The sequence below is a fragment of the Heptranchias perlo genome, chromosome 4, assembly GCF_035084215.1.
Source record: "Heptranchias perlo isolate sHepPer1 chromosome 4, sHepPer1.hap1, whole genome shotgun sequence".
Lineage (NCBI taxonomy): Eukaryota > Metazoa > Chordata > Chondrichthyes > Hexanchiformes > Hexanchidae > Heptranchias > Heptranchias perlo.
In genome coordinates this window covers 127,297,661-127,322,791 of record NC_090328.1, presented here as the reverse complement: position 1 = coordinate 127,322,791, position 25,131 = coordinate 127,297,661, and the positions used below count along the sequence as shown (strand labels likewise).

Sequence of the window (25,131 nt, the reverse complement as noted above, 5' to 3'; positions counted from 1 at the left end):
ACTGTTTGTACTATTTGTATTGTAAATTTCCCCTGGGTCTTCCCCTCTCTTGCTGCTCTCATCTTGACTCCCTTCTGACTCCCCGCTCAGGTTCCCATCCCCCTGCCACTCTAGTTTAAACCTTCCCCAACAGCAGTAGCAAACACCCTCACGAGGACATTGGTCCCGATCCTGCTCTGGTGTAACCCATCCCGCTTGTACAGGTCCCACCTTCCCCAGAACCGGTCCCAATGTCCCAGGAATCTAAATCCCTCCCTCCTATCCCATCCCTGCAGCCACGCATTCATCCGGTCTATTCTCCTGTTCCTATACTCACTAGCACGTGGCACTGCTAGTAATCCTGAGATCACTACCTTTGAGGCCCTGCTTTTTAATTTATCTCCTAAGTCCTTAAATTCACCTTGCCAGACCTCATCCCTTTTTTTTTAACCTATGTCCTTGGTACCGATATGGACCACAACTACTGGCTGTTCACCTTCCCGCTCCAGAATGCCCTGCAGCCTCTCCACGACATCCTTGACCCTAGCACCAGGGAGGCAACATACCATCCTGGAGTCACGTTTGCATTTTTGACAAGGTGCCACACAATAGGCTAATAAATATTGGTTGAGTCCTGTGGGATTAGCAGGCACATTTTGGATCGGATAAGGAATTGGTTGCATTCTCACAGACAGAAGGTAGTTATTAAAGGATCTGCATGGGGACTGGTTACTAGTGGAGTTCTGCAGAGATCGGTGTTGGGAACATTACTCTTCATCTTTATCAATGATTTGGATGAAAGCATCTGGGGAATTGTTTGCATGTTCGCAGATGATGCACAGATATGTGCGGGGGTGTATGGACCTTAGATGAGAAAAATAGATTACAGGCAGATCTACATGCAATGTGGGGGAATAGCCTGCATCTGCCCCTAAATATAGTGTTATGCACATGGGTAGCGTCAATGCCAAGCATGTATACACCATGCAGGGTTGCATGTCCAAAGCTACTGAGCAAAAGAAAGCCTAGGTGTTACAGTGCATGAATCTCTGAAAATCCACCAACCAGTGCTGCAAGACTATTATAAAAGCAAATAGAGTGTTAAGATGTATTGCCAGGACAAGAAATGCTATATTTTCTATCGAAGGCCTTTGTTAAGCTTTATTTCGGGTTAGGGTTAGGCTATGTCATTTTGGCCCCATCACATGGTGGATGATATAGAGGCCTTTGAAAGGGTTCAGAGGAGGATCACGAGATGGATACCTAGTTCAAAGGCCCTTAGATACCACAATAGGCTTAGAGGACTGGCTGAGGCTTTTTATTTTAGAATATATAGACTTTGAGGTGATTTAATTGAGTTCTTCAAAATCATAAAAGGATTAGATTTAACCCCTGTGAATAGGCTATTTGAGTTAGGTAAATTAGTGAGGACCAGGGGACTTGAGTGTAAGTTATGTAAGTATAGAACTAGATTAGATGGTGGGGTGAACTTCTTTTCACAGAGAATCACTGAGCTATGGAACAAATTGCCAGCACGTGCAGCGAATGCGGATTTGCTGCAAAAGGGAGCTGGATGAGTTCCCAAGTGTGGCAGACATAACTACATAAAGAAGGTAGGTGAGTTTTGGGGGGATGTGTTTCCCAGTCACCACAGTCTCCTGGAACTTGGAGATCACCTTTATGAGTTGGAGAAGAATTTCCAAGGGTTTTTTGCCGTTAAATTGGCCTAAGATTTTTTCTCTTTTTTTTTTGACTTTCCCAAGAGATTGTGTGACTGGTGGGCGTGGGGAGCAGATGGGGGTCATGGTGTGCAGGAATCACACCATGACAGTATAGGACAGGTTTGATGGACCAGCTGGCCTTTTTCTGTCCTTTGTTTTTGTATGTTCATACTTTGAAACTTGCTACATTATTGAATTGTTTTTAAAATGTGTTATAGAAATGAATTCCAAAATATGGTAACAGCTCAGAGGATTGATTTTGACAGTTAACCAACTGTACAAGTTGCATTCTGTTTTAGAATTGTGTTAGTGGGCATATAATAATTCAGTGGTAATTGTAACTGAGTTAAAGTAAATAGCTTGAAATGTGCTACAAGCTTCATGCTTCAAGATAGAGAAAAATTCTGAATCTGAATGAAAGTTATTAGCTTGTTTCACTCTTTAAAACTAACAATATAATCTTATCATTTTTTTAAAGGACGCTTCGCAATTGAATAGTGTTATTTCTCAGACATTTGTCTTCTGTTATATTTGGTCTGTTGGAGGAAATTTAACTGAAAACTATTGGGATGCCTTTGATTCATTTGTGCGACATCAGTTTGAGGATCATCCTGAGGCTAAGGTAAGTGGACAAATAAATTGTTTTTCGTAACTTGTCAGATATGCATTGGCTCTCAAAAGTGCTCCCCATTTCTCTCCTTAAATGGAAAGTAATTTAATCTGCTAAGTGTAAGGAGATATCCTAATTTTTTTTGTACAGTAATTTCAGCCTTCTTGATAAACAACAGTTCAGGTCTCTGCTCCAACACTGGATGATTCTTGTGTTTTAAACTAATAAGGACAGCCTGCAATGCCTCGAATAGCTCGATGAATGTTGAAGGGAGTGTTGCTTCAAACCATCCTGAGGGCTGACCTTGAGCTGCCTGAGCCATGAAAAAATATTATTGGCTGGGTACTACTGCATACACAACCATTACTGGTTTTAATCCATAGAGCCTTCTGAAAAGCTAGGTCCTAAGCAAATCAATAGAGCCATCCCAGGATGCAAGCAGGCTGACCTTTAATCAGCAAAGGATTGAAATATTGGATCTCCAGAAGTAAAAATACTGTACAATGATGAGGATGCTTCTTAATGGACAGGAGATATTGTGATTGTTTAAGAAAGATGGGAGTATTTTGTTCAGACAATGCTTCCCATGGCTGCTCCTTCTCTACTAGTTACAGAACCAGAATTATTTAACTTTTTTGTTTTCTGAATTTAATAACTGAACAAATACAGCTTTTATTATATACCTATATGCATTTTATTTCTGGAGAACAAAACGTAGGCTTCTGTGAGAGCGTCACAAAGTTTAAATGCACACTGACGGACCAGATGTGAACATCAAGCCAGATTTTAATCTCAGTTAATCTTGGTTTTAATCGCATATTTAATTGAAACCATTGTCACCGGCATTGCTAAGTATTGATGTGCCAGCTTAACTATTATAAATTCTGGCTGCCATGTTGGTTATATTGGTGTCTGTTTTGGCTTGTGTGCCAATATCTCAACCTTATTTTTACTGTTAGCAGAGGGTGATTTGTCTGCTGGGACAAAGGTTGATTATAAACTGGATAAATTAGTACAAGGAGCATTGGTGGTTATACTTGTTATAATTAACAGTATAAAACAGAGACAGTCAGAAGTTCTCACAAATCTCTTACCTGAAAACAAAAGAAAAAGTTACTTTTCAAATCACTCCCAATCTTTAGTAAAGGTAATGAGGTAGGGTTTCCGCTTTGGGCACAATAGGGAAATTGCACCCAAAAAGCGTTTGATATTGCGCTGGTTAGGTTACGCTTCAAGTTTCCACTAAAATTAATTTGTATAATCGCAAACGTAAGATTTTCCATGGACCAGCGTAATAGATCATAATAGTTGCTTTTTTTTCTTTCCATTAAAAAGTATTCCTTGATGTATTTAAGAGTGGTAACCTGGTGCAGTTTTATTAATACAGCTGAAAATAGGTTTATCACCAAAAATAAGCATTTTTAATAAGTGCCCAGTACTCCACCTGTGAGTAACCTGATATAAAATCACTGAAAATGACTTCAAAAAATATACTGAACCATTTACTAGTTTCATTGGTGTAAATTTGTCACCTACTTAGTAAATTAAATATTTTTTAAAATATGCCTACTAGTGTCTGTGCCCCTAAGAAAATCAGCCTTCCCGAACCAGCGCAATCGCGGAAACTTGCAATTTCGGCCTGGGGGAGTGTGGCCAGTTTTGTGGGCGGGGCCTGATTTGAGCGAATTGGATTTTGAACCAGTGTAATAGATTGCAGAAAAAACAAGCGCAAGTGGCTTTGGGTGTAATTCACCTACGTTTTAAATTCCCTGATCTTTTGCACTGGTTGGGAAGACTGAAGCCATTTTCTTTAGTCTCCGCTGCAAACTCCGTTCCCTAGCCACCGACTCCATCCCTCTCCCTGGCTATTGTCTGAGGCTGAACCAGACCGTTTGCAGCCTTAGCGTCCTATTTGACCCTGAGATGAACTTCCGACCACATATCTGTTCCATCACCAAGACCGCCTACTTCCACCTCTGTAACATTTCCTGTCTCCGCCCTTGCCTCAGCTCATCTGCTGCTGAAACCCTCATCCGCGCCTTTGTTACCTCTAGACTCGACTAATCCAACGTTCTCCTGGCTGGCCTCTCATCTTCCACCCTCCATAAACTTGAGCTCATCCAAACCTCTGCTGCCTGTATCCTAACTTGCAAGAAGTCCCATTCTCCCATCACCCCTGTGCTCACTGACCTACATTGGCCCCCGGTCTGGGAACGCCTTTATTTTAAAATTCTCATCCTTGTTTTCAAATCCCTCCATGGCCTTGCTCCTCCCTATCTCTGTAATTTCCTCCAGCCTTATAACCCTCTGAGATCTCTGCATTCCTCCAATTCTTGCCTCTTGCGCATCCCCGATTTTCATCGCTCCACCATTGGTGGCCGTGCTACCTGGGCCCTGAGCTCTGGAATTCCCTCCCTAAACTTCTCCACCTCTCGACCTCTCTCTCCTCCTTTAAGACGTTTCTTAAAACCTGCCACTTTGACCAAGCTGTTGGTTGCCTGTCCTAATATCTCCTTATGTGGCTGGGTGACAAATTTTGTTTGATAACACTCCTGTGAAGTGCCTTGGGACATTTTACTACGTTAAAGGCATTATATAAATGTAAATTGTTGTTGTTGTTGTTTGGCCGATTCCGGCCAGATTACATTGGAATCTGGGTGCAAAACAAGCGGAAACTCCCCACCCAGTGAATTCCTGAGTGGAATGTTTGGTGTAACTGAATGGATGGCAACCTGCTCCATCCTGAACTCTGCTTCCAAATGGCTCAGGTTTGTCTATTCCCGCTCATCCCTGGTTGCCCCCTCTCTCAGGCTTTCCCTCTCGGTATCCCATTCCTTTCCTCACTCTGTTGCCTCCTCTATCAGGCTTTCCCTCCCAGTATCCCATTCCCGCCCTTGCCCTGCTGCTTCTTCTCTTGGGTTTTCCTTCCGGTAACTCGTTCCCGTCCTCACCCTGTGCCCTTCACTCTGTGGCTTTCCCTCCCATTATCCCATTCCCTCCCTCAGCCTTCTTACTCTTCTTTCAGGCTCCCCCCCCCCTACCCAGTGTCCCATTCCTGCCCTGCCGCCTCCCTTCCATGTAACTTCCGCGATTAACACGTTAATAAAATTAATTGCTAAAAATATGAACATGTTAATCACAGAAATTAACTGTGCATAATATACAGAAGCAATACAACATCATGTGTGGAGATTTGCAGGCTTTTATCAATTAAGTACTGCAGATACATTACTTGAGGAGCTTTGAACATACTCTTTATGCTATTTTAGCTCACCAACCTCTCTTCCCCCATACCTAGATCATTGCAGCCACTGTCTTCCCACACGGTACTCAGAAATTAGAGTGATAATGTGAGAGTATTGGATACTAAGAGTGTTCCCCTGCTTTAGCAGTGAGCTGAGTGATTCAAAATTCAATTCCATTGTAACAGTTCTATTATAGTTTTCATTTTATTATCTGAATGTTTAAAATTCAATTGTTTCTTATCGAGCCAGCTAACTGATGCTAGGGTAAGATTCACAAATACGATTTTGGTGAGCTTTCTGTGGAGTATTCATTAACAATAATGCTCACAGCTTTTGAAAAGTCTTTATCATGTTTCCTTAGATACCAACATCAGGTGACCTGTGGAACTTCTACATGGACTTTGATAACAACCGACTAGACCCTTGGGACAGAATTATTCCCAGTTTTAAGTATGCCAGTGAATTGCCATTTTTTGAGATGCTTGTTCCCACAACAGACACTGTGCGTTTTGGCTATCTGATGGAAAAACTTCTTGCTGTTAAGCACTCTGTTCTATTCACTGGAACAACTGGAGTGGGCAAGGTATATTGCTTTCTGGCATATTTTCTGCATTAATTACATTAAAAACAGAATCAAAGCAACAGCGTTTATTTTAAAGCAATTTATCATTTTGGATACCGTTTTGGATACTGTTGTGGGAGATGGCTCACCAGGGGAAGGTGGCAGCGGCCAGGTTCATGGCACCGTGGATGGCTCTGCTGCACAGGAGGGCAGGAAAAAGAGTGGCAGAGCTATAGTGATAGGGGACTCGATTGTAAGGGGAATAGACAGGCGTTTCTGCGGACGCAACCGAGACTCCAGGATGGTATGTTGCCTCCCTGGTGCAAGGGTCAGGGATGTCTCGGAGCGGCTGCAGGACATTCTGGAGGAGGAGGGTGAACAGCCAGTTGTCGTGGTACATATAGGTACCAACGATATAAGTAAAAAACGGGATGAGGTCCTACAAGCTGAATTTAGGGAGTTAGGAGTTAAACTAAAAAGTAGGACCTCAAAGGTAGTAATCTCAGGATTGCTACCAGTGCCATGGGCTAGTCAGAGTAGGAATGACAGGATAGCTAGGATGAATACGTGGCTTGAGGGATTCAAATTCCTGGGCCATTGGAACCGTTTCGTGGGGAGGTGGGACCAGTACAAATTGGACGGTCTGCATCTGGGCAGGACTGGAACCAATGTCCTAGGGGGAGTGTTTGCTAGTTCTGTTGGGGAGGGTTTAAACTAATGTGGCAGGGGGATGGGAACCGATGTAGGAAGTCAGTGGGAAGTAAAGTGGTGACAGAAACAAAAGGCAGTAAAGGAGAGTGTACAAAACATGACCGGACAGATGGTCTGAGAAAGCAGGGCAAAGACCAAGGGAAGTCTAGATTAAACTGCATTTATTTCAATGCAAGAAGTCTGATGGGCAAGGCAGATGAACTCAGGGCATGGATGGGTACATGGGACTGGGATGTTATAGCTATTACTGAAACATGGCTAAGGGAGGGGCAGGACTGGCAGCTCAATGTTCCAGGGTACAGATGCTATAGGAAAGATAGAGCAGGAGGTAAGAGAGGAGGGGGAGTTGCGTTCTTGATTAGGGAGAACATCACGGCAGTAGTGAGAGGGGATATATCCGAGGGTTCGCCCACTGAGTCTATATGGGTAGAACTGAAAAATAAGAAGGGAGAGATCACTTTGATAGGATTGTACTACAGACCCCCAAATAGTCAACGGGAAATTGAGGAGCAAATATGTAAGGAGATTACAGACAGCTGCAAGAAAAATAGGGTGGTAATAGTAGGGGACTTTAACTTTTTCAACATTGACTGGGACAGCCATAGCATTAGGGGCTTGGATGGGGAGAAATTTGTTGAGTGTATTCAGGAGGAATTTCTCATTCAGTATGTGGATGGCCCGACTAGAGAGGGGGCAAAACTTGACCTCCTCTTGGGAAATAAGGAAGGGCAGGTGACAGAAGTGTTCGTGAGGGATCACTTTGGGACCAGTGATCATAATTCCATTAGTTTTAAGATAGCTATGGAGAATGATAGGTCTGGCCCAAAAGTTAAAATTCTAAATTGGGAAAAGGCCAATTTTGATGGTATTAGACAGGAACTTTCAGAAGTTGATTGGGAGAGTCTGTTGGCAGGCAAAGGGACGTCTGGTAAGTGGGAGGCTTTCAAAAGTGTGTTAACCAGGGTTCAGGGTGAGCACATGCCTTATAAAGTGAAGGGCAAGGCTGGTAGAAGTAGGGAACCTTGGATGGCTCGGGAGACTGAGGCCCTAGTCAAAAAGAAGAAGGAGGCATATGACATGCATAGGCAGCTGGGATCAAGTGGATCCCTTGAAGAGTATAGAGATTGCTGGAGTAGAGTTAAGAGAGAAATCAGGAGGGCAAAAAGGGGACATGAGATTGCTTTGGCAGATAAGGCAAAGGAGAATCCAAAGAGCTTCTACAAATACATAAAGGGCAAAAGAGTAACTAGGGAGAGAGTAGGGCCTCTTAAGGATCAACAAGGTCATCTGTATGCGGAACCACAAGAGATGGGTGAGATCCTAAATGAATATTTCACATCGGTATTTACGGTTGAGAAAGGCATGGATGTTAGGGAACTTGGGGAGTGTACATATTACAGAGAGGGAGGTGCTGGAAGTCTTAATGCGCATCAAGGTAGATAAATCTCCGGGACCTGATGAAATGTATCCCAGGACGTTATGGGAGGTTAGGGAGGAAATTGCGGGTCCCCTAGCAGAGATATTTGAATCATCGACAGCTACAGGTGAGGTGCTTGAAGATTGGAGGGTAGCAAATGTTGTGCCTTTGTTTAAGAAGGGCGGCAGGGAAAAGCCTGGGAACTACAGACCGGTGAGCCTGACATCTGTAGTGGGTAAGTTGTTAGAGGGTATTCTGAGAGACAGGATCTACAGGCATTTGGAGAGGCAGGGACTGATTAGGAACAGTCAGCATGGTTTTGAGAGAGGAAAATCATGTCTCACGAATTTGATTGAGTTTTTTGAAGGGGTAACCAAGAAGATAGATGAGGGCTGTGCAGTAGACGTGGTCTACATGGACTTTAGCAAAGCCTTTGACAAGGTACTGCATGGTAGGTTGTTACATAAGGTTAAATCTCACTGGATCCAAGGTGAGGTAGCCAATTGGATACAAAATTGGCTTGACGACAGAAGACAGAGGGTGGTTGTAGAGGGTTGTTTTTCAAACTGTGACCAGCGGTGTGCCTCAGGGATCGGTGCTGGGTCCGCTGTTATTTGTTATTTATATTAATGATTTGGATGAGAATTTAGGAGGCATGGTTAATAAGTTTGCAGATGACACCAAGATTGGTGGCATTGTGGACAGTGAAGAAGGTTATCTAGGATTGCAACGGGATCTTGATAAATTGGGCCAGTGGGCCGATGAATGGCAGATGGAGTTTAATTTAGATAAATGTGAGGTGATGCATTTTGGTAGATCGAATCAGGCCAGGACCTACTCCGTTAATGGTAGGGCGTTGGGGAGAGTTATAGAACAAAGAGATCTAGGAGTACAGGTTCATAGCTCCTTGAAAGTGGAGTCACAGGTGGATAGGGTGGTGAAGAAGGCATTCAGCATGCTTGGTTTCATTGGTCAGAACATTGAATTCAGGAGTTGGGATGTCTTGTTGAAGTTGTACAAGACATTAGTTCGGCCACACTTGGAATACTGTGTACAGTTCTGGTCACCCTATTATAGAAAGGATATTATTAAACTAGAAAGAGTGCAGAAAAGATTTACTAGGATGCTACCGGGACTTGATGGTTTGACTTATAGGGAGAGGTTGGATAGACTGAGACTTTTTTCCCTGGAGAATAGGAGGTTTAGGGGTGATCTTATAGAAGTCTATAAAATAATGAGGGGCATAGATAAGGTAGATAGTCAAAATATTTTCCCAAAGGTAGGGGAGTCCATAACGAGGGGGCATAGATTTAAGGTGAGAGGGGAGAGATACAAAAGGGTCCAGAGGGGCAATTTTTTCACTCAAAGGGTGGTGAGTGTCTGGAACGAGCTGCCAGAGGCAGTAGTGGAGGCGGGTACAATTTTGTCTTTTAAAAAGCATTTGGACAGTTACATGGGTAAGATGGGTATAGAGGGATATGGGCCAAGTGCAGGAAATTGGGACTAGCTTAGTGGTATAAACTGGGCGACATGGACATGTTGGGCCAAAGGGCCTGTTTCCATGTTGTAAACTTCTATGATTCTATTATCATCTGTAAGGATAATTGACTGAAGTGAAAAGGGTTTATCTTTTCTAAGTTTGTATAAACAAGATTATAATTTGTTAAAAGTGATTTCACAACAGGGCTATTATAGGTCATTATAACATTTACTTGCCATTATTTTCTAGTAATCAATTATCAATAAATTTCAAAGGAATCACATAAAGAAAGAACTTGCATCATGAAGTGTCTTTCATTATCTCAGGACATCCCAAAATGCTACACAGCCAGTGAAGTACTTTTGAAGTGTAGTCACTGTTATAATGTAAGCCCTGATTTTAACTCGTGACATCGGGCAGGTGGGAAGCCCCCATGACGCATTGGCATGAGACCCGGACAATATTAACTGCTGAGCCTTAGCAAACAGGGTGTCAACAACTTGCTTAGTGCAGCTGTGTACTTGCAGACTAGGAGATCCGGCTGATGGTCCCCTGTAGCAGACTGAAAGGAGCCACTGGCAATGCATGGTCCCCTGGTCCAGCAGGCAGGAGGTCCTGTTGCAGGAGGCTGCAGAGGTCTGTGACTTGGCTGAAGAAGCGCAACCGACTGCTGCACTGCTCTTCCGATAGATCCAAGCAAGTGACTCAGCCTGTACACCCTGTGTGCTGGATAGGGTCTTCTACATGCAGCTTCCCTCACCTGCTCTCTTCTGATCGGCACAGCTGCTGTTGTTGCTGGTTGCAGAGTCTGTTGAGGCTGCCTCTGCAGTTGCTGCTTCTCTTCCTCCAAGTGTTCCTCCATTCAGAAGAAACTGCCAATAACAGCACCCATAATAAGAACCGAAAGCTTTCTGAGGGTGATAAGGTAGAGAATGTGGGAAAGAATTATCTGGAAGCTGGACACTCTCCTGGCAAACGAGACAGCAAAGAGATCCTATTATCCATTGACCTGCAGTTGAGTGCCCCTTTACATACAGCTTCAGTGGCTCTGAAACACCAATCCTGTTAGGTTTTACTAGTGGGTCAAGCATGCGGTGGGACTTCCGTGATTTTGAATTAAAATTGCAAAGGGGGTCCTAATTCTGTCACAGGTCTCCAATTTTAATATAATCATGTGGCTGCAGCCTTTCCTGAAAGCGGCACGGTTAAAATGGCGGTGAGCAAGAGCATGTTGGGAATGTAGCGGGAAGTGCGCTTCAGATGGGCAGGGTTAAAATTTGGCCTGTAGGTAAATGTGGAAGCCAATTTGTGCACAACAAGGTCCCACAAGCAACAATGAGAAAAATGGCCAGATAATCTCTTTTTAATTATGTTGATTAAGGGATGAATGTTGGCCTGGACACCAGGGGAACTGCCGTACTCTTCTTCGGATAATGCTGTGGGATAGTTTACATCCTCCTGAGAGGGCAGACGTGCTATCCGACAGTGCAGCAATCCCCTAGTATCTGAGGCTCACCCTTAAGACGAGCCCTTCCCCCGATGAGCTGGAGTGTGCCTTTGCCTTTCCATTAGCTAAGGCCAGGAAATTCCTCAGAGCTGCTCCCGCTCATGCTAGAATAACTTCGCCTGAAGAGTGGCAGAAATTCCATTTATGTGCGTCAAGCGGTTTTCTGTCACACTTTTGGCAAAGTTTTGCCAGCGGAGCGGGAGTAGCTCCGAGAAATATCCTGACTTAAGTATTTTGTAGCTAGTCCAGGGATGAAATCCTTGCTACTGCATTTCTCAGTTAACAATGCCATCTGAACCCCTTAAAGGCTTACTGCTTGGAAATAACTCCCAGCTATTCCCTATTCTACATATATAAAAGGCTAAGTTTCTTGTTCTGTAAAATTGTACATTAGCTCACCCATGCTTAGTGGTGTAAAAGGAAAAGAAAACAAAGTAGCCTTGCTTTTACAATATCTATTTTGAGTGTTCTCTGAATGTTTTACTTTTAAGTTACCCGCTCTTTCTATTACATACAATTACATAGAATTTACAACACAGAAACAGGACGTTCGGCCCAACAGATCTATGCCAGTGTTTATGCTCCAAACAAACCTCCTCCCACTTTATTTACTTCATCTCACCCTATCAACATATCCTTCTATTCTTTTCTCCCTCATGTATTTATCTAGCTTCCCCTTAAGTGTATCTGTGCCATTTGCCTCAACTACTTCTTGTGGCAGCGAGTTCCACATTCTAATCACTTTCTGAGTAAAGAAGTTTCTCCCAGATTCCTTATTGGATTTATTAGTGACTATCTTATATTTATGGTCACTAGTTTTGGTCTCCCCCACAAGTGGAAACATCTCTACGTCTACATCTACCCTATTGAACCCCTTCATAATTTAAAAAACCTCTATTAGGTCACCTTTCAGTCTTCTCTTTTCTGGAGAAAAGAGCCCCAGTCTGTTCAGTCTTTCCTGACAGTTATACCCTCTCAGTTCTGGTATCATAAGAACATAAGAAATAGGAGCAGGAGTAGGCCATATGTCCCCTCGAGCCTGCCCCACCATTCATTAAGATCATGGCTGATCTTCTACTTCAACCCCACATTCCCGCCCTATCCTCATATCCCTTGATTCTCCTAGTGTCCAAAAATCGATAGATCGCAGTCTTGAATATACTCAATGACTCAGCCCTCTGAGGTAGAGAATTCCAAAGATTCACAATCCTCTGAGTGAAGAAATTTTTCATCATCTTGATCCTAAATGGCTGACCTCTTATCTTGAGACTATAAACCCTAGTTACAGATTCTCCAGCCAGGGAAAATAGCCTCTTAGCATCTAACCTCTCAAGCCCTCCAAGAATTTTATACGTTTCAATGAGATCACCTCTCATTCTTCTAAACTTCAGAGACTACAGGCCTATTCTACTCAACCTCTCCTCATAGGACAGCCTTCTCATCCCAGGAATCAATCTAATGAATCTTCATTGTTCCCCCTCTAAGGCAAGTATATCCTTCCTTAGGTAAGCAGACCAAAACTGTACACAGTACTCCAGGTGTGATCTCACCAGAGCCCTATATAATTGCAGCAAGACCCCCTTAATCTTATACTCTAACCCCCTTGCAATAAAGGTTAACATACCATTGGCCTTCCTAATTGCTTGCTGTACCTGCATGTTAACTTTCTGTGATTCGTGTACAAGGACAGTCAAATCCTTCTGAACACCAACATTTCTTAGTCTCTTACCTTTCAAAAAATATTGTGCTTTTCTATTCTTCCTACCAAGTAGATAATTTCACATTTCCCCACATTATACTCCATTTGCCACCTTCTCACCCACTGATTTAACCTGTCTATATCCCTTTGCACTCTCTTTGCATCCTCCTCACCACTTACTTTCCCACCTAGCTTTGTATCATCAGCAAACTTGGATACATAACGCTCGGTCCCCTCATCCCATGTTTACTTTCGCTAATCTCTTCCTTTTTACATATTTGTAGCAACTCTTACAATCTGTTTTTATATTTCTTGCTGGTTTACTCTCACATTCAGTTTTCTCCCTCTTTATCAATTTCTTGGTCATCCAGTGCTGATGTCTAAATCCCTTCCAATCCCTTGGCTTGCTACACTTTTTGGCAACATTGTAAGCCTCTTCTTTTAATCTAATACTATCCTTAACTTCTCTAGTTAGCCATGGTTGGATCACTGTTCCCTCTGAGATTTTATTCCTCAAGGAATGTATATTTGATGAGAATTATGAATTATTTCTTTATCATCCTTGTAAATCTTTTTTGCACTTTCTCTGGTGCTTCTACTGCTCTATTGCAGGCCATTTAACAGTCGGTAAAGTTCATTTTACACTTCATTTAATTATTTTACTAAGAAGAGGATTATTTTTCATTTTGATTGATGAATAAAACTGATTATTACCTTATATTTAGTTCTCCACTTCCGTACCAGCTCATGCAGCAAGGTTGGTGCACAGCTGATGTACTGACTTACTGCACCCCGATGCACCTGCTGAGAATTCATTGTATCGTATCAATAAGTTTTCATTGATACGTTTCATCATCATTTAATTTGTTACTAAAAGTTTGGATGCATGGAGTGATGAGCGGCAGACCATCTGTAAATTCAGTTATGTAGTCTTAGGAAAGCAAAGAATAAAGTATTAAGAAATGAACTTTATCCAGTGATTAAAATGAAGCAATCCTTTGCTTAGAAATACAGCAAAATAATTCAATGTTGTATTAAATTAATTTTATTCACTGTTAAATAACCTGAAAGTACGCGAAGATCGCTGATGCATTGACTTCCACAAGCTACTGCTCAGATGCTTCTTGATATCGAATTATTTATTAAAATCAATATCTTGCGTATTTTATCTCTTCCCAATAAGTTTGTTTTGGTGATGCTACAGCAGGTGGTATAGTCAGTAGTGTACACTGTATTCCCATTTCTAATTTCAGGAGAGAGGCATAAGCTGACCTTTCTGCCGCTGAAAGTGACAACGTACACTTCTCCCCTCAGTATTGCTTGCTGAGTGCTGCTGCTTCTACTAGATAGCAACAGGCCCCTCTCGCCTCAGCGCTGTTCCCCAAGTGATGCTGCTGCTAATAGTCAGTGCCACTCCGAGTGTTGTTGCCATTAATAAACGAGAGCAGGCCCCACTAGCATCAGTGGTGCTCTCTGAGTGCCGCTGCCACTAATTGACTGGACCGTCTCTCAGTCTGCTCTCCAGTGCTCTGTGAGTGGAAACTCTCGAGAGAAAAAGAATTCAAAGATGTATTAAATTAACTTTATTCACCACTAAATGATCTGAGAGTGTTCTACCTCCAGTATGCCAAGACGGGGATCCCTGCAGCAGCAGTGCAAGGGAGTAGTACTGAGGGGAAAGAGTTGTTTTCCTGTCCATTGGTGGTAGCACTGAGATAGGAGCAGCCCTGGGGTAGAAGGAGAGGGAAAGGGTCATGGAGATAAAATGAATGGCAATGAAGGAGAAAGGAAAGATGAGAGGTGAAATGATTGCTGTTCTTAGGATTCTAAAGGGGCTAGATAATGTAGACCATGACTAGCTATTTCACCCAGTCCGGACAGTAGAACCAGAGGATATGGCCTGCACTTGAAGGTGGGTAAATTCAAAACTAATCTGCGGGAACAATGGCCCTGATATTAATGGGGAGTTGGGGAGGGTGCGGTTGAGTCTGGAAATGTGGGAAGAACCTGGCAAGGTCAGGGTCGTGGATCGGCAGGGCCTCATTTAAATAATGTTCTGCAGACTCCCACCTGACAGCCGGCCAAATTGACAGCCTGGCCGACGGGCGGTCAATTTGGCTGGCTGTAACAAGTGGTTGGAAGCGGTCAGTAGGGAGGAAAGCAGAAGCTCCGAGCCACCATTGGGGTTGGCGGGGGTGGGGGGGTTTGTGGGGGGAAGCAGAAGGATTGGGGAACAGAGTTGGGGCTGGGGGAGGCCTGCGGGGGAGGACTTCTGCTCCTTCCTGGTCCACAAGGAGTGCTAAAAGGAGCTGATCGTTAGCACTTACTTTGGACAGTCGGTGCTTTCCGCCTTGAATCTGCTGCTGGGAATCCCCTTCAATTACAAAAGTTGTGGTGCCGATGATGTCGTCAGGCCACGATTATTGAATGTTAATTAAGGCCCAGCCTGCATTTTGCGGGATCCTCGCCGATGGCCTGATTTGTCTTTGTTAAAATTTCAACAGCCAGGAATGGGGTCCGGTTGCTCGATCCTGATATTTTAACACCCACACCGACCCTCTCCCGCCCATTGGGGGGCGCGGTTAATCGAGGCCAATATTTCAGTGAGTGTGTGGTCAATCTATGAAACAGACACCCTAAAGCGATGGTAGAAGCAGTTAGTATTGATTAATTCAAATACAAATTAGATTTCTTTCAGAAAATAACAATTTGGGACACAGTATGAGTAATTTGAGATATGACGTGGCAAGTGTAACATGCTTGGGACGTGACTTTGGATGGTTCCCAAAGCTCTCCACCACTGGAATTTCCCTCGTGTCATTTCTGGGTCTGTTGTAGACTAATTGATAGAAATTGATTGCTTATGATTAGTCAACAACTCCATAGTCGTTGTATCTGGTGGGAAGATGCGGGAAATTGCATGGACCGGAGGCTGCCCGCTGAGACTAGCTGCCCACCACTTCCACAGGGGTCCCAACGATTGGGAGGGAGTTAAAATTGCGGCAGGGCAGACCTAAAATTTGCGTGTGGTCCTCTTCTGGCCCCGATCCACTTCTTCACTGGGTTAGCCTGGCAGGAAACTCACTGTTGTTTTCTGCTCAGTCCTCCGAGTAAAAATTGCAGTCAAGTCTCGATGGTGTCATCAAGATCCAACATACTTATGTTAAATAGGACCCTGATGGCTTTGGAGCTCTGCAGACGCTTTGGATTCAGTTTTCAAGCACATTTTCCTTCTGGCCAGTAAACAGTGCAGCATTTGGTGCATTTTGCACTAAAGAATGTAATATATTCTACTGCAAAAGTTGCAAAAGGTTAAAAAGCAATTTTTCTGGGGAGCATCCCCCCCACCCAGATCTGCCTAGATGTGCACTTCTAAAATTGGCACAACACCACTGGGCTACAGTTTATTTACATTTTTTATTAGACACATTCACTTATTAGGTGAGTAATCTTTACATTTTGAAAGATTTGGTAGATACTTTCATAAACATTTTTATTCTTATTACAGTCTGTGGTTGCACGAAGCTTGCTGAATGTAATCCAAGATGAGGCTGGCTATGTCCCGGTTTACATCAACTTTTCCGCTCAAACATCATCGGCAAGGACGCAAGAGATAATTGAGTCCAAACTAGAAAAGAAAAGAAAAAATATAATTGGTACGATACAGTTATGTAAATTTTCAGAATCTATATTTGTCACATGATGGTGAATTTGTAAAATTTGAGAAAAATGTAACGGTAGTAATGTTATTTTCTCAAAATACTCGGCTCATAACTCTCATGTACAATGAATGCGCTTAATAACAGATGGGCCAGTTTTTATTGCTACTGGGTGTGTTTGGCCTAGAAATTCACATGTGCCAATTTTTGGGCGTTGGGGGCGCGCAGGGCACAATCCTTGCACCTGAATGGTGAGGTTGAAGGCACTCCTGATATTAAGCCTCAGACCTCATTTCGACGGAGCCGGCGAGCTGCACAGAGCTGCCAGCAAAGCGTAATTGAAGATCGGGCCGCTGCTGGTATCGCTGTGGCCCTCAGGTAAGTGAGGAAGGGTGAGCGATCGGGTCCGGAAGGGTGGGCGATCGGGTCCGGAAGGGTGGGCGATCGGGTCCGGGAGGCTGGGCGATCGGGTCCGGGAGGCTGGACGATCGGGTCCGGGAAGGGTGGGGGATTGCATCGGGAGGTACTGGTGGCTAGGGGAGCGATCGGCGGCTGGAGGGAGTGATTGGTTATCGGGGAGGTGGGGGGTTCGGGGCGGAGGGAGGAGAATGGTGGCCGGGTTGAGGAAGCGGCCCGCGTTCTTTTAATGTGGGGTCAGGAGGAGCACTCCTGCTCCTCCCATCTCCACATTCAAGCAAGTATGCTGTGTGAGTTCCGCACTTGGCGAGTGAAGCGCTGGGTCATTCGAAAATCAAAAATGGCTCCTGCAAGACGCGCAGGACCCTAATTTGAATAAATTATTCAGGCCTTTAAATGTTCCCAATGTGCACTCCTGCCCACCATATTGGGAGCTTAGTAGGCTGGTTAGTTCCCGAATTTCTAGGCCTATGTTTCCATAACAGGTTCTTGTGCACGTGTAGATGTAGGTATTCCATAGTGAAATTACAGTATATTTACACTCCTGCTGGTGGAGATTGTTCTCACCAGATCTTCATTCAATCGATGTAAATTAAAGTTGGACAGGACACTGTTGTGAGAAACTGTTGCTCAGGTGAGAGCCCCATTTAAGTATGCTAATGGTCGTTTAATATATTCAAATGAGCACGCACCCAGATTCCTGGCCTTCATGCTAGGAATTCAACATCTGCCCAAATAAAATGAGTATCATAGATTGCTAGTGTTGGGAACTGCCATTTTTGTGAGAATAATTTAAGGGGGCCGTGGAAAAGGAATGTTTTTACTATTTATTTGAGGCCAATGTTTTTCTTGACTGTGTCAAGAAGGTTGTCATTGCCATTTTCAGTTAGTGCAATTTGCACAGTGAATTTCCCTATGGGAATCCCATTACATTTATGTTATTTAGTTCAAGGAGACGAGCAGGTCAGAGGCTGGGTATTCTGCGGCGAGTGTCTCACCTCCTGACTCCCCAAAGCCTTTCCACCATCTACAAGGCACAAGTCAGGAGTGTGATGGAATACTCTCCACTTGCTTGGATGAGTGCAGCTCCAACAACACTCAAGAAGCTCGACACCATCCAGGACAAAGCAGCCCCCTTGATTGGCACCACATCCACCACCCTAAACATTCATTCCCTTCACCACCGGCGCACGTGGCTGCAGTGTGTACCGTCCACGGGATGCACTGCAGCAACTCGCCAAGGCTTCTTCGACAGCACCTCCCAAACCCGCGACCTCTACCACCTAGAAGGACAAGAGCAGCAGGCACATGGGAACAACACCACCTGCATGTTCCCCTCCAAGTCACACACCATCCCGACTTGGAAATATATCGCCGTTCCTTCATTGTCGCTGGGTCAAAATCCTGGAACTCCCTTCCTAACAGCACTGTGGGAGAACCGTCACCACACGGACTGCAGCGGTTCAAGAAGGCGGCTCACCACCACCTTCTCGAGGGCAATTAGGGATGGGCAATAAATGCTGGCCTTGCCAGCGACGCCCACATCCCGTGAACGAATAAAAAAAAAATAGAAATGTCAGACAGATGAGATTATTTAAGGTGCAGACAGCCCACACCATCCATTATCCTCATACCCGGACTTAACGGGACTTGTCTGAGGAAGTCTGTTTTCAAAATTATCTGGCCATTTATCTCATTTGCTGTTTGTGGGAATTTTCTGTGTCCAAATTGGCTGCTGCATTTGCTGACAGTGACTACACTACAAAAATAATTGATCAGCTATAAAGTGCTTTGGGACATCCTAAGGACAGAACGGCACTGTATATATAAAAGTTTGCTTCTTTCTTGGGTTATGTTTCATTAGAAAGGCTGCGACAGAGAAGTTCCACATGCTGCAATGTGACCTCCAGCCAGACTCTTCCATGGGCACTGCACAGCCAAATGCTGGGTCATCACAGTTCTTAACTTTTATGTCTCAGGCTCATTTCTGGATGGCACATGGGATATCAGCAAAATCAGTCAATCTGCAGTTCACTGATGTGTCAAGCAGTTGAGTGATGCCTGGTTTGCCAGAGCAAGCAATAACATCATTTTTTTTTATTCGTTCATGGGATGTGGGCGTCGCTGGTGAGGCTAGCAGTTATTGCCCATCTCTAACTGCCATTGAGAAGGTGGTGGTGAGCCGCCTTCTTGAACTGCTGCTGTCCCTGTGGTGAAGGTTCTCCCACAGTGCTATTAGGAAGGGAGTTCCAGGATTTTGACCCAGCGACAATGAAGGAACGGCGATATATTTCCAAGTCGGGATGGTGTGTGACTTAGAGTGGAACGTGCAGGTGGTGTTCTTCCCATGTGCCTGGTGCCCTTGTCCTTCTAGGTGGTGGAGGTCGCGGGTTTGGGAGGTGCTGTCGAAGAAGCCTTGGCGAGTTGCTGCAGTGCATCCTGTGGATGGTTTCACCATGGCTATCTAACAACAACATGAAAGGAACCTGCATTTTTTCAAAATGGCAGGATTTCCCAAGTGCAGGAAGTTACTGGTGGTGCCCATGTTGCCTCAGGGTTACAGCACACTACGGTTATGTCTTACAAGCAAAGACTAAGGGCCCGATATTAGGAGGGAGGTGGGTTGGCAGCGGGGGGTCGACTGGGCACGTGGGTAACCCGCCCAGTAAAATCGGAGGGTTCCCCACACAATTTCAAGTAAATTGAAGCCACTTACCTTGGTTTTCCGGGTTTCGCGCTGGAAAGCTGCGCAGCGGGCGGACCGAGCACCCGCATCATAGGCTGTCAGCTGGAGGAGTCCTATTTAAAGGGGTAGTCCTTCACTGACTGATGCTGCAGGAAGGAGCCAAAATTACAGCATGGAGCAGCCCAGGGGAAAGGCTGCTCCCAGGTTTACTGATGCCTCATTCCAGGTCCTACTGGATGGGGTGAGGAGGAGGAGGAGGAGGAGGAGGAAAGGGAAGACAGAGATCTTCTCCCCGGCGGACGGGAGGAAGTGGCCTGCCTCTGCCACTGTGAAGGCCTGGCTCGAAGTGGCAGAGGAGGTCACCAGCACCACCAACATATAACGCGCCTGCATACAGTGCAGCAGGCGCTTCAATGACCTAAGTAGGTCAGCCAAAGTGAGTACACTTACTCATTCCCCTACACTCCGTCTGCCACATCACCACTCCCACCTCACATCTCCTTCTGCACTGCCAACACTACTCTATCACATCACTCCTCACACCCACTCAAAGCTCATCCTCATCTTACCTGCGCTTACTTACCTCCCCAGTACTCATCCCACCACTACCACTCAATCCAATCCTCATAAAATCTCATGGCTCTATCTCATATTCACCCTCTGATGCATCTCTTTCTCGGTCAGCCTCTCCCAACCTGCCACTACTTGTGCTGCAGCCACACATCATGTTTGTGCAGCAGGAAGCACAAGGCAAACATGTCGTGAGCATGAAGGGGATGCACAAGGGTGTTTGAGGGTTTGTCACGGTTTTTTACTTATATTTGATTTCTGATCAACTCATATTACATATTATATTGTCACCACTACTGCCACATCTTGGCCATTCTTGACTGGCTTGTGCAATAATGCCCTTTCCTGAGGAGCACTTTGAAGACCCATACCTGATGCCACCCATTGGGCTCGATGTTACCAGGACTGCCTCACTCAACCTGCCACTGCTGCTCAGAGGTCCAGGAAGCTGAGCCTCGGTCTGTGGACCCTGTGGTGAGGGCAGTGCCCTCTGCGACGCATCTTTCTCTGCGGTTGCCCTCCCTCCTGCTGTGCAGGTGGATGTGTCACAGCACTGTTGTGGAGCTCCGCGTGTCAGATGTGGACGGCGAGGCTGGTGAGGATGGTGATGCTGTTCGCCCTCCAAGGAGGTCATGACTGCAGCTACAGCGGCCCCCATCTGGCAGGAAAGACAATACGGCATATACATCTGAGAGGGTCCGCAAGGTAGGTACATGTCTCTGGACCTCAGGGTAAGTGTGCAAGTTGGTGAATTTTCTTGTCAGGAGGAGGGTGGTGGAGGCCAAACTTTTTCCCAAGTGACAGAGTGGACTCCTGCAATGAGTGAGGGTCTCCCCAGCCCCCCCCCCCCCACCTGTCAAATGAATCTTTGCAGCTGCCACAGGCTGACAGCTGCAACACGTCCATTTGAACTGGGAGTGTTTCCCCCAGTCTGGGAAACAGTCCCAGTTGTCTATAAAATCCTACCCCTCCTCACATAATCCCTTAATCAGGTCAGTTAATGACCTGAAATAGCACAATAAATATTTTCAAGTGGCATCCCACTGGCTTCAATTGCCTGCGGGATTCCCATATGCGGGAGCTGCGCGCGCACGTCGGCGCGTCACTGGGGCCCGGAAGTGGGCGGGTTGGAGCCGGGCTCCAGACCCGCTCGTGGATTCCCCGATTTTCAGAGCCCCCCCCGCCAGGAATGCACCCGACAGCGGATGCTAAAATGAAGCCCATTGTGTCACTGCAGAGTGGGTGCAGGTGTATTTTCAGGGCTCTTTTGTGCAGACGACTGAGAGACGCCGGTGATGTCCCCGGTGGCACCCTGGAAGGATGCGGAGGAGAAGTTGTTGAGGGCATCGGTGACTTTGACAGCGACAGGTAAGAAGATGGTGCTCGGGCCAGCCGGAAGCAGCTCGGCATGAAGGAGGCTGCAGATGTCCACGACTACATGTCGAGTGTCTCTGAGCCTCCGTGTGCACTGCTGCTCAGAGAGGTCCAGGAAGCTGAGCCTCGGTTTGTGGACCCTGTGGCAAGGGTAGTGCCTTCTGCGACGCATCTCTCTCTGTGGTTGTCCTCCCTTCTGCTGTACAGGAGGATGTGTCACAGCACTGTGTTGTGGAGCTCCTCGTGTCAGAGGTGGCCGGCGAGGCTGGTGATGCTGTTCGTCCTCCGAGGAGGTCATGACTGCAGCTATGGCGGCCCCCATCCGGAAGATGTACGTTTGAGGGGGTCCGTAAGGTAGGTAAATGTGTCTGCACAACGGGATTGAGGTTGCAAGTTGGTGAATTTTAGTGTTATGAGGCCGGTAGCGCAGGCCAAACTTTGTCCAAAGCGACAGAGTGGCCTCCTGCAATGAGGGTCTCCCCCCACCACCTGTCAAATGGACCTTTGCAGCTCCCACAGGCTGGTGGCTGCAACACGTCTATTTCAACTGGGAGTGTTTCCCCCAGTACTGGAAACACGCTCAGTTTAGATGAAAATCCCACCCCTCCTAAAATAACCTCCCAGTCAGGTCTGCTAACGACCTGAAGTATCAAAATAATTGGTTTAATTAGGATCCCGCCAGCTTTAATTGCCGGTGGGAGTCCCGCATGCGTGGGCTGCACGCGCATCATTGGAGAACCTGGAAGTGGGCGGGTTGGAACCGGACTCCGGACCCATCCTGGGACTCGCGAATTTTTGGAGCCCCCCCGCCACGAACACACCCGTTCGGCCATCCTAAAATCGACCCCTAACACTCTGTCAACATTCAGCTTGTCTATGACCATCAGCACAGGGTTACCAAGATCAATGCCCATTTCATAGACAGTAGTTATGATGCCTCAATTGTAAGGCAATTCATCATGTCCCCATTACAAAGTGTTGCTTTCTCTGAGATTAAGGATATGCTCTTGAGCCATAGATAATAGCACATCTACAACACCTGTAAACAGGTGCAAGAGCAGAGTCATTATTGAACACACAGCAGCACTTGAGATGCCTTGACAGTTCAGATGACATACCGCTATAATCAGCAAGGCCCCAGGATCAGCATGATCTGCTGAATGCTACCCAACTTTGCAATCCTAATTGGCAGGAAGAGATCAATAGAACACCACTGCCAGGTGATGGTGATGAAGATGAACAGGAGCTCATCTTGGCCCCACAAGGAAAGTAAAAAACCTTACCGGTTTGGGCCTCTTCCTGCCCCAATCCTCTTCCCTGCTGTCTTCACCTGGCGGGAAAGCCAATACGGCATATATAAAAAAGTGTTCCACCGGTTTTTGGTGGGTGTCCATGTTGCCTGCTCAGTAGGTTAAAATTGCGAATGGTCGGCTCCCAGCGTCTCCAGAGCTGGTAAGTAACCTGGGCGGGTAGGGTTAAAATCGCCCCTGTTATTTGTGATTTTCTGCCAAATTTCTGCACATGAATACATTTTTGTTTCATATTTTGACTACATATTCCTACATAAATTTTATAATTTGCATTAAAAGAAAAGGTGCAACTTGATTGTTTGTGCTCGTGCATAATGTGAAAAAGCATCAGAGGGTCATAGTTTCCATGACAACCATTGTGGGTATGTGATGAGCAAGCACATTCAAAACATTTGGATTGAGGTTCAACGGATTTGTAACGAGAATTTACAATTTGTATTTACACTTTTAATTTAGAAGGAATTATTTGTGCAAATGGAGATATTTGTGCAAATGCAATTTTTAAAATTCATAAGCATACACACTGTCTGAAGACAGTTAAGATAGCGTTGCAATTGGTCCATAAATGTGCAATGCACAAATCTAAGTATTAAACTTAAAATGGATCAGTATTCATTTCATCAGAACATTTTTGGAGAATCCTTGTAGAAGTGTACTGATGGTTGAAGAGCTTCTAATAGTCTGTCAGTCAAAGTATCTTCCAATGTTGAGGTTTACAATCTCCATTAAACATTAAACTGAAATTAATTCAGATTATGCATACGTGTAAGGATAAATGCACGTAAAGATATGCCTGGAAAACATAATTATCTCATCATTGGTACAAGCAACTGTTGGCTCATCAATAATACCAGCAACTGTATTATTCAAATGATAATGTTTTCTGAAAATCATTTAAGAAGATAGCAATGCTCGATTTACAAATGATCAGGCAGTGAATTGCTTTTAATTGTCTGAAACTCATGTTGGTCTTTATAATGACAATTACCCTAGAGAGCAATATTTTTACATAAATTGAAAATACATTTGAGTTGCCTAAATTTCCTTATTTATGTTAATATTGTTACAAATTATAAGTGGGGGCTATGCATGTTGGTGTTGTATACTTGTGTTTTAATATTGTGCACTTTTGTCATGCAAGCAGTTAAAATGTAAGTTTTATTCATCCTCTTTATTTTGCACACTGAGAATTCACCCAAATTTTCCTGAATTCTATCAACACCTTGGTGCATTTACTCTCATGTAATGTGACTTTTCAGGAACCATCAAAAGTAGATGCAGTAACATGAGATCAGACCATTAGAACCATTAACATTTTCTGAGAAATCGCAAGTTCACAAGATAATTATGGAAGTCCATTTGGCTTGTCTTAATATCCATTCAGAGAGATCCTAAAATTTCAACATTGTTTGTTGAATGATTCTAGGGCTCTTGCCTCCACTACTGCATCTGGATGGTTATTCCACATGTTCAACATCCGTTGTGGAGTGAGCCGATGGCTTAGTTGGCGCGTTTCCGCCTCTGAGTCAGAATTGGTAGGGTTTGAATCCGATTCCAGGTAATCCTGGCGAGTAGAGACTGCAGCTCCAGCTCTGAAATCTGGGTTGACATCCAGCCGGACCCTCGCGTCCAGCGGGTGAGGGAAGCTCCCCCTCATTGTAAGGGTTGTGGGAGCCCATAAAGCCTTCCTCCTGTATAGGACTGTCGGCTGTTACAAGGATAGTTACGGCTGTGGAAGTAGCTTTCATATCGTAGCCTGCCAGACTGTTAATAAGCCTGCAAATCCTTCCTTCTCCAAGGGAAGAGTATGAAGATACAAAAACAACAGTACTCTGTGCAGAAAAGAATTTCTTTATATAATTCTTAAAATTGCTGTTTACTAGGTTGAACTGTCGACTACTTCTATTCGACAGTTTAATTTAATGGAACGTTCTCAGTTAACTTTTTCTATCCCCTTAACTATTTTATAAAGCTCTATAAAATCACCACTCAGATGCCTTCTTTCTATGTTAAATAGCCCAAATTCTTTAGTGTTTCTTCATAACTCATACCCCTGATTCTAGGGATCAGTCTCATAGCTCATCTCTGCACTGCTTCAACACTTGAATATTTCTGTTGTTGCTTGGCAACTCGAACTGGATACAATATTAGAGGCAGTATTCTGACCAGGAAGCTCCATTTTGA

The 25,131-nt window shown here is 44.8% G+C and overlaps 1 protein-coding gene across 1 annotated transcript in view; it reads left to right on the top strand.

The window, feature by feature from the left end:
- Positions 1–25,131, top strand: part of dnah6 (dynein, axonemal, heavy chain 6) — a 475,651-nt gene that overhangs the window by 174,554 nt on the left and 275,966 nt on the right. Inside the window, exons 37-39 of the mRNA XM_067983622.1 lie at positions 2,179–2,322; positions 5,917–6,138; positions 16,440–16,587. Of these exons, the coding sequence (XP_067839723.1) occupies positions 2,179–2,322; positions 5,917–6,138; positions 16,440–16,587 (514 nt within the window). The remainder of the gene's footprint in view (positions 1–2,178; positions 2,323–5,916; positions 6,139–16,439; positions 16,588–25,131) is intronic.